The sequence below is a fragment of the Nelumbo nucifera genome, chromosome 2 (genome assembly GCF_055504915.1).
Source record: "Nelumbo nucifera cultivar China Antique chromosome 2, China Antique-T2T, whole genome shotgun sequence".
Lineage (NCBI taxonomy): Eukaryota > Viridiplantae > Streptophyta > Magnoliopsida > Proteales > Nelumbonaceae > Nelumbo > Nelumbo nucifera.
This window is the reverse complement of record NC_142650.1, coordinates 21,520,442-21,531,008: the sequence shown is the minus strand read 5'-3', so window position 1 is coordinate 21,531,008 and position 10,567 is coordinate 21,520,442. Positions and strand designations below refer to the sequence as shown.

The 10,567-nt window shown below is 36.6% G+C and overlaps 1 protein-coding gene across 1 annotated transcript; it reads right to left on the bottom strand.

Moving 5' to 3' along the window:
- Positions 1–2,024: 2,024 nt before the first annotated feature.
- On the bottom strand, positions 2,025–5,442 carry LOC104595146 (transcription factor bHLH68-like). Its single transcript, XM_010255746.3, has 9 exons — positions 5,076–5,442; positions 4,415–4,730; positions 4,120–4,194; positions 3,744–3,809; positions 3,451–3,516; positions 3,221–3,277; positions 2,933–2,977; positions 2,621–2,665; positions 2,025–2,492 (listed from the first exon to the last, which is right to left on the bottom strand). The coding sequence occupies exons 1-9, from the start codon at positions 5,303–5,305 to the stop codon at positions 2,358–2,360; spliced, it is 1,035 nt and encodes a 344-aa protein (XP_010254048.1). The 5' UTR covers positions 5,306–5,442; the 3' UTR covers positions 2,025–2,357.
- Positions 5,443–10,567: the final 5,125 nt, after the last annotated feature.

Genomic DNA, 10,567 nt, shown 5'->3' with positions numbered 1-10,567 from the left:
TTTAAACAATTTTCTTGTTTTTTTTTAAATATTTTTAACATATTTTCATTGGTTCAGATCTTGATCATATGGTGAGCTAATTTTTTATTTTTGTTGCCTTAAAGCCCACATCATTGGATGACAAGACATGATATTTTTTGTAGCAATTAAGTGTTTTAGCAGTGGAAGGAGCTGAAGTTGGATTTATAATTTATCATATAGAAGTTAATTCTTGCAAAGGTAACAAGAATTCAAATAAAATTCTGATGAAAGTAATTGATAAAAATTATTAATTTTATTAATGAACCATAATAAATAAGAATAATAAAAATTTTATTAATGATAAAATTTATTAACAAATACTAATGGTATATATCTAACAGAGGGTGCTGGAAAATTTAAGAGAAATGGCTAAAAGTGAAGGAGAGTTTTGAACAATAACCATAAATATCATGTGATCACTTTTGGTCCATCAAAACTGATGACAAGTTAGTGGAGGGGTGGAATAAGTAAGTCAACCCCAAACAAATAGTGATGGTGAGAGGTTTAAAAGATAAACCCTAGGGGACGTATTTTCATATGGCCAAAACCGTGGGGGTGGTATTGAGAATTTTCTGGCCGGTAAGGATAGGACACATTACATAATGCTGACGTCATGTTTGGGATTGCCATGTGTCATGTGGAATAGTACAATGGGGAAATCAATGGGTGGTGTCACTCATTTAAGATGCATAATAATGATTGTGGCAGCAGTGACATGGCAGAAAGAAACATATATAAGGGGAATCGCCTAAGCCACTTGAGGACAATTTCATAAGTACAATAGAAACACCAAAAACTGAGGGTCACATGTTTGGATGTTTGTTACAGTGGTTGGAGTTAGAGAAATAATGGCTGTTTGGCTTGCTTCCATCTACATAGAAGCTGTCTGCTGTGTTCTTCTATCTCCCAGAAGAAGAAAAAAAAAAGAAAATGATCATTAGAATTAGGAAAAAGAAAATGGTCATCAGTGTTCTAAGACTCAAATTTCTTGATTTAGTTGGACTTTCGACAACTCGAATAATCACAAGTTGGACAAGTTAGAGAACAAAATCTCATGAGATAGAAAATATTGCAAAAAAGCACTGAGCCCTACTAATTTTGTTGTTTTTTTTTTGTTGATAAAGATAGTTAAATAAAAAAAATACAGCAGGAGGGAGAGCCCATGTACGTCTGCATATAAAGCAGTTTTTTTGAGAGACAAAAGAAAAAAAAAAGTATGCATATAAAGCACCCAAACTTAAGGCTGCATTTGGATGTGATGTAAATCAAGAACCGATGTAAAATTTACATTGATTTGCTTTTGTATGCATTTGGTAAAAGAGTGTAATTATTATCAACGTAAAACTATACTTCGGTTCAATTCTGTGTGCATTTGGATGGAGTATAATTTTACGTCAACAATAGATGTAAAACCTCATCACCTTTAAAGTTTTACATCGATAATCGATGTCAAAACTACATTGATTTTCAAAATGCAACGGTCATTATATATACGGTTCAGTGTAAAACGTCATCGATGTATTTTTACAATGATGATGTTTTACACCTCTTCCAAACGCAGCCTAAGTTAGCCATGCAGTTAGCCATGCATTTGGCTTCAAGAAAAAAAGAAAAATCTTGGTCAAAGAATTGATTTCTCATCTGTTGTGATAGCACTTCCTTGCGATTCCTCATCAGTAAGATGCAAGCACACCAGATATCAAATGAAAACTCCAAGTCCGAGCTAGAGCTATCTGGGTATTGGGAGGGGAAATGAAAGCTCCAAAGGTTTCGAATACTTTTGTGAGAATGAAACATGTTACTCCTCATGTTTGGAAGCTGTTAATAATGTAGATAGTACTAATAATATAATTTGGCTCATGGAATTTTTCAATCGAAGCTTATGATCGATCCTAGTAATGAAATTTGATCAGCCACATACATATATTAAGTAGGGAATTGAATTAAAATGTATAAACTCAATCCCCACCATCTGGGTCCATGTTTCAGAAGAAAAAAAAAAAGATCAGTAAAAACAGAAAATTAATATACTCCCCGATGATCAGTTGTTGCAATTAAGACGGCAGCAATACTACTAGAATTGCGCACATATACAGAAAATTAAAAGCATTGAACTAGAAGATGAAGAATGAAAATGAACAAACCTTATCTGAGTAATAAGATAACAGCGAGACCCTGGATTAATTATAACACACTCATTTCTAAATCTAGAATTAATGCATAGCATCATGAGCAATCAGCCTTAAATTGAGCAGATTGACTGCTCATGATGGTATATCATCACCTCACGACGAAGCCCTAATGTGTGCTGGCTGCAGAGACCAAATTAAAACTACCTATCGAAATCCCCCACCGAGACTCGGAGCCCAATAATCCGCCCCGTTGTCACTCCCAACATGCAAAGTGCAAGAAATGGGTACGAGGCACAGCCCTCTACTCCTCAGGTCTTTCTTCGGCTCATCCTCAGAATCCTGTAACATTATCATCATCAACACAGAGTTAATATAATTACTATTGATATCACAGTTCAGTTGATGATAGATGGGATTATTGCTTAAGTAAGAGTTACTATGAAGTAATTAATAGCAGGAGCACCTACCTGCTCAGGAGTTCCTCTTCTTTTTATGCAGTTATCATTCAACAACTATACAAAAATAATAGCAAAAAATTAAAATACCACCGATCAGAATCGTCATAGTATAGCTATATTTTTCACTGTTTATCATTAATCTAAACTCAGAAAACCTTTCTAAAGCTTATAAAGCTGAGTTGGGTGAAAACTTTATTCATTGGATACCCTTTTCTTGTTGAAGAAAACAATTCATAAAATTTTAGCTTTTCAAATTCAAGCTTGTATATGTAATTTAATTTGCTTTAATTTTGAGGAGGTAATGGACCCAATAAAGCATACCTGACCAGGGTCTTCAGGAAATATGCAATTCCTCTCCCCTTGAACCTAAACAAGAAATTATGCAATACTAATTCAATATATAATTAAGCAATACACAGAATTAATGAAAGCAAATCCATGAAGACAAGCACGAATATAATGGGCGTACGACATATATACCAACGTTTTAATTTTTGAACCACTAGCATACGTGCACGTTCTCAAACACGTGTGTGCATGTTACACGAGAGAGAGAGAGAGAGAGAGAGGAGAATGCTTTGGAAAACGAAGTATTATACAGTTACTTACAGACTGCTGTTGCCCCATGTTTCCTGATCCAGTACCCAAGTACGGGGAGCTGAGAGCCTGCATTCGAGGGGGAGAAATTGAGGGAATATGTTTAAGAACCTGAGTATACAAACTTCGATAACTAAAAGAAGCCAAAGAGCAGAGAAAAATGAAGCTTTAACTGCATGCCCTCACAGTGATTCATGGTTGTTTGCGCAAATTTAAAGGGGGGAGAGAGAGAGAGAGATCACCTCAATTTGACTCTGAAGGAATCTAATATACCCAATAGCTTCTAACAAGACCGAAGCCGTGTCAGTCTGCAAAAGGGAGAAACAAAAACAACCAAAACCCAAGTCCTCTTCAGGGCCTCTTTAATGGAAAAACGAGAAATAAAAAACAATAAATATAAAGAGAAAGAGAGCTTAGGATTTAAAAAAAAAAAAAAAAAACTTTATGGGCTTCACCATAAAAAAACTCTGTATTATTCTCTATTTCTTACACATTCTAAACATTATATTGCAGACTGCAGAGTTTGATGTCATACCTTCCCAAATGGAGAAACTAGCTGGTGGAGGGCTGTTATTCTGTCACCTAGTTTCTCCTTCCTCACCTGGTAAAAACAAAAAAGAACAGAAAAAAAGAAATCGATAAAGATGAAGACCACTTGATATCACTTGTCTGCGAAAATTTTCCGGGTTTATGTTGTATTGTCCTTAATTTTTCCTCCACTGGATGGACCAGATGAGAAACAGATAAAGAATCACACATGTATGAGAAATGGACAACCAAAAAAGGCCAATCACAGAAACAAACATGCGCACAAGCACAAACAGATAGATAGATAGAGAGATAGATAGATAGACAGGTAGAGAGAGAAAGAGAGAGAGAGAGAGAGATCTACTGAGTTTTGTATCAACTACCTTGAAGGTAGATTGTGCTGGAGGAGGCTGAACCCTAGCCTTCTTCAATGCCCCTCCAGTGGCTGTGCTGTTACACTAAAAAATTTCCAAAAGAAAAAGAAGAGAAGAAGAAAATAAGAACGGATACAGATTAAAGTTCTTCACCTACTAAAGCAAATTAAATCTAAAACAAGACAATTAGGGCGTGGCATGCTGCCTGAAAGCAACGAAAGATGAATGAATTCAAAGCTTATGAGGCTCCAAGTTCAGCCTTAAAATTGAAACAAGAAAGTTAATCTATACAGATCGTTCTCACCTCAGATGAGTGATCTGGTTGTTGATGCTTTCCATCTGACTTGCTGTTAGAGAAATCCAACATATTGCTGCTGAAACTAGTGACGCAGGATCTTGGAGAGGAAGCAGGCATGACTTGAGACCAAGAAGACCTCGCAGACTGAAATTCTTCATTTCCATGACCATATACGTAACCATTCTCAGAGACCTCTTGTTTAACATCAACAGAAGGAACACTACTTGGCGATTGATAGAGCAATTGGTCTTCCCAATTTTCCAACTTCTTAGCCTGAAAATGACCTAGAGCACTTCTGTCTTCCTCGCCTACCAAGCCACCCCTGAAAGATAATGATCAAAATGTTCACCTTCTTGACTGTAAACCCATATCAAGAAAAAAAAACTAATAAGTAGAGATGGATAGAGAGGCAGTAGAGAGGGAGTTGACCATAAGGAAATGGACAAGAAGATCTCTAGATCAACCCATGCAAAAAAAAGAAAAACAAAAAAATACAGAAGAATTATTAGATGTAGATATATCATTTCTGGATCAAATTCTAGGTAGTATAGAAGATAAAAGGAGATTATGAAGATGAAGAAAAGAAGATAGATAGAGAGATAAGCATAGATATAGAGTACTAGAGAGAGAGAGAGAGAGAGAGAGAGAGAGAGAGAGAGAGGTTTACAGTAGTAGTTGGCTCCATGACTCTGGAAGTTCTTGGTAATCATGCGGCCAAGATGTTAAAGGAAGAGAGGAAGGTGGAGGTAGTGCATACTGAGGAAAAAGAGAGGTGGGAGAAGGAAGGAGAGGTGAGGGTTGTTGAGCGGGTGGGCGCATGGCATTAATGTTCCACCAGTTAGGGCTTCCGGTGATCATTTGTTGCACCGGCGAGCTCTGCAAGACACCTCGATTCATGCCTCAATTTCCTTCCCTCTTCTCACTTTGTCTTGTTTCCTTGTTTGAGCTCTCAAACTATTCTTGTAGAAGCTTTGAGAGTTCTTGGGGCTTCCTACTTTGTGTGAGGCTGAACAAAGCCTAAAACTTGCTTTGAAGAATTTGATACATGGGTAGAAACTTTGTTTTCTGTTTCTTCTCTGTCCTTTCTTTCTTTATTGATTTTTTCTTCTTTGTTTGTTTCTTTTATGTTTTTCTTTTCTTTCTTGCTTTTTTCTGCTTTTGCTTTATCACAAAGTGGGGCAGAAAAGGTGGTGACAGTGTTTTCAGACCAAAAGGAGTGGTTTTAAGAGCTTATTTCTTTAATTTGGGTTAATATTAGGTTAGGGTTAGGGTTAGGGTATGATGTTCATAGAGATCTGTGGTCATCCTTTTCTCTTTACTTAATCAATTCAAGAAAGCATTATCTGACTAACCTTTAGCTCCCAAAACTAATAAATTAATATGAGAAAAATTTTTAAATTATTTTTATAAGAAGAGCGTATACAATGCATCTGAGGTCTACCATGGTCCATATAACCTCCTAGTACCTCTTCATTGCACCCATAATTCCCTTCACTAAAAATTATCAATCTAAATGTCTCAACTGATGGGCCCCCACTTTGGTTGGTTTAGAGCAAAGTGTACACGGTGGCCCACCACTCGAATGCCATGGTAAAGGATAAAGACAACGTCATTGTCAACCGCATCAATGGCTCACATCTCCCATGTATGGTAGCTAACATAAACCCAAGCCTACCGTAACACTGACTTTGTCTTGGACAAGTTATACATGGACATGAAAGGAACACAGTTTTAACTTTTCGAGTGATGGAAACCCATTTATCTCTACTGTATACAAGAATAACCAGGACCCACCAGTTTCTGGATCCCACGGCAGAAAAATCTCGTAAATCAAGCAAAAGATCACAAACAGCTGAACGATAATTGATTGATCGTAGAACGCCGACACGTACCCGATACGTTACAACTTACAAAACAACTAGCCCTACCCCCTACTGAGTGACTACTGTATACAAGCGTGTATCGTGGGGGTAAAATACTAAAAATTAGATCGAGAAATGAGAACCCGAGACGACACGCGTTTCGAGAGAGGTCAAAATCTAGGGTTTATAAACCCTAACCCTAGGTAACGACGGAATGATTACGAGAGGGAATGTTTTATTCCACAAAATTCCATAAGCATTATATTACTAGTTACCATCAGAATACGAATAAAATAAGAGTAAGAGGAATAAGGAGATAGTTGATAGAGTTTATCATTTAATTTTATACCACTACATCACTTCACATCGACTACTTTCAAAATACGTCTACAGTTCTACTCGTAATAGTGGACCAATTATGATACCTCCGGGTCCCATATATGATATATGGGGCCGATGTGTCTTGTGGTGATTGGCCAACTGCCCCAGTGTTCAATTCGTTCCACCTGATTTTAGCAAATTTTATTTATGTATTTATTTATTTTGATTTAATAGGCCAAGTAGGGACTCTGTTCCGTACTGCTAAAATCTTTGTCTGGAGGCCGCATGACTTTTCTTATGGAATACACCCCTCTCTCACGGCTCTCCCTCCCTCCATCCTTTTCAATTTAACATATTTATGTCTAAATCCTTCTTTTTAATTCCTTTTGGCTCTTTATTTTTCTCCATGAAAGCAGTCCCTCTTGTCTTTACCTTCTCTCTCCTATATTCCTTCACTTTTCACTTCTCTCTCTATTATTAAAAAGAAAAAAAAGGATGGGACATCTATTTATCTTGTATCTATACAAGAGTTCATTGGCTCCCCACATGAGCCTCACATGCACACTTTAGAGTGCAATGAAAATATTTTCCATAATGTTTCCGATGCACGGTTGAGATGTGCTGCGAGAACACATTGTATGAATCAATGCAAATTCTCTATACAAATAATTTATTAAAGAATCTATGATCTCCTCATAAGGAAAATTAATCAAAACTCTGAACCATATACGTAATTGTGCTTTTTATTCTTTTTTTTTTTTTCTTGAAAGAAGGCCAAGAATGTGATGGGTTTGGTTATAAAACGTGCCATCTTATGTGGGAACAACGCCATCATAAGATGGTGTGTTTTGTCCTCTTGGAATTTTGTGGCATGATATACCCTAATGAAAGGCCTCAATGTTGGTCCCGACTATCCAGGGTCTTGGGAAGGGTAGATTATCGTTTTTGATATATATATCGCACAAAGTGGCTGCTTTCAAACTCGAACCTGTGTTCACACACTGGTTTGTATGTGTTTTACTATTACACCAAGCAATAGACCCAGAAATCCTTGTAAATGACCATCTGAATTTCTATAATTTGAACTAAACATTGATTGGAATTTATCTTTGAATTAACCACCATTGGATGTGAAGATATCATTTACATGCTATTAGGATTACTGAATTAGCAAAATTTTGAGTAGGGATCAGACATTTTTGAAGGCCGGGATTAAGGATATGTATTAAAATTAATTAAATTGTAGTGCTGATGGTATATAGGTGATTGTTAGACCTGTGCATTTAACTAATTAATTCTTTGAACTTAATTGCCTAATAATTTTCTTAATAAGCATTTCTTCAGAAGTTTAACACTAAAATCTTTGAAATTAAAAGAAATGGCTAGGGCTTGATTGACCATTGTATGTCTTACCTAGCCTTTTTTTTTTCTTCTTTCTTTTCATTAGTTCTCTACTGAAAACAAAGAGTCTGCTTTATTTTCCTTTTCTTTACTTTTTGCTTGTTTTCTCATTTATTGTCCTCAAAGCTGTAGTGGTGGGGTTGCACGGTTTCCCTTTTCTAGGAACTGTCTTATGTTCTTTGCACCTGATCAAGCAAGAACAAGTTCATCCACCGGGAAATGCGTGACAAATTTATTTGCAAGCAAAAAGCTTAAGCCCCAGAGAGTCTTGATATCTCCATTGGGGTAATGATCTCTGTGACAAACTATAATTTGAATTCTGGAAGTCTGTACATAAAACTTTCTGCAACCCAGGAAGTTCATTTAGTTCTTTTTCCCCACAATCCAATTGATGCAGGTTTACATATGATCACTCATAATTCATCAAAGAGTATTTCAGTTGATGAAAATGGTGCAGTTGACGACATTTTCGGCTTGCACTACAGTACTGTACATATTAGATTGCTCTCTGCATATCAGTTAAGCAAGGCCTAAACTGTGGTTTAGGCTGCATTAACTTGTTCAGGCACAAAAAGTAAACGAATACATAATCCAGGGGAACCCATGGATTGGTATTGCAGACCTACCAATCTTAACTGGAGAGAATTTCTCTGGTCTTTAATGAAACAGGAAGCTTAGAAATTTGGTGTGTCAGCTCCCTGAAAATAGAACATAAACATCAAAGGGTTCATGGTTGTGTCTTTTTTTATCATCCAAGAAATTAATGCCTGATCATTGAATTCCTCATTAGATAATTTAAAGTTCCCTAAATATGCCCTATCCCTTTTCAGGATCCCTAGAAGGTTCATTATAATTTATAAAACCTTCAATATCTTTCAGTGTTCATGAGACCCTAACCCTAGTTTTAGAGGGGCCCTCATCTCTCAGCTTAAACCCTAGCTTAGCGCCATAGCCATGAAGGAGGTGCTACAGGCCAGTTTGTCTTCTCAAACAAGACAAGCATATAGAAAATCTTGGGATTATCATGTCTTCTCTCTTTTTCTTCTAGAGTATATAGACTGAAATTTTTCAATGGTTAAAAGCTTGTAGGATTCTAGATACCTAGCTATGGGAATGAGTATGTGACATTGTAAACCCACTAACTAATTAATCATAAAATACTTAATGGCTTCCCTTAAATTCTGGTATGGAGATGTACTTGTTGTAGGCCTAATTACACACCCAAGTGCTAGAGGAATTTGGAAGATGCATTCAGCTGCACTGGCAATTGTCTATAACCTCATTAAAAATTTGTTAAAATGCTAGCTAACTTTATCTCATTATTGGCTTGCATTTTACCAATCGATCAAAGAAAATGCACATTAATTATTCTAATTTTCTTTCTCAATTTCCTTTCCTTCCTTGTTTCTCATGTATAAACTGTGATTGAATACTCAAACTAAATATTACCAAAGCTGGGGGTGTAAATTAAACCATGCCTTCTTTAGTGGCTGCCATTTGAGAGGGCTTTCACACATGATGGATTTTGAACTTGATAGCTAAAATTGGCCATTGCACAGCCATCCGCACAGCTTACCATTAAATTAAAGCCTCCTCTATGGTAGCTTCTTCAAAGCAGCTACTTAGTGCCCGTTTGGGAGGGCTTTCAGAATGCCAGAAGCTGTGTTTGGTGAAAATCCGGAAAGTGGATCACTATGTTTCAGACACCAGAAATGCAGCAGAAATAGGAAGATATTCCAGATAACCACTCCGAAATATGGGTGCTCAACTACCCAAACGGGCTCTAACAAGCTAAGATAAGGCTGAGCCCTCTCCCAAAGTGGAAAAAACTAAAGCAGTCAGATTAAATACACCTTGATACCTTTTTTGGACGGTGCTAATTTATTAGCACAAGTTAGCTTCATTTAAACTGAGAACTAGCTAGAGTGAAATTTCACCATCTTGCATGGGGAGCCACTTAAGATCATGATGGATAGCCGATCCTAGCTATAGAGGAAAAGATCTTGATGTGCTTCACTGTTGAAACAAGTCATATAAGAGCAACAGATCTTGGCATATAAAACAATTTCTAATTAACTTGTGGAAAACTTTCTGGTTATTTTCGGCAATGCTTATCAGGGTGCCAACTGATGAGGCATATAGAAGAAAATGACTTGATTCTATAAGGATGATTCTTGTCTTGAAAAGGATTTGCGTGCACACTTGTTGCAGCATCAATTACATCAATTTCTATATTATTCTTGTCCACACAGAATTTTTTTATGATCACTCATATAAAAATGGTCTATTCCCCCTCTCTTTTCTTGCGATTTAGTGTTTTAAATATGTGAATCTTGTTCTTCTAAGAAGAGGGATAATGTATGCATGATAGTTACAGATTAATTACAGTCTCTATCTATACTAATATAAATATATGAAGGGAACAAATGCTTGGCTTCTAGAGGAAAAATGACCCAGTACTGTTCTTGGCATTTTATTATTAAGCCTGTGATGCCTACTCAAGAATAGAGAGAGAGAGTGAGTGAGAGAGAGGCAGTCTGCACATTTCTAAAATCTCAGATTTGCTAGATACCTC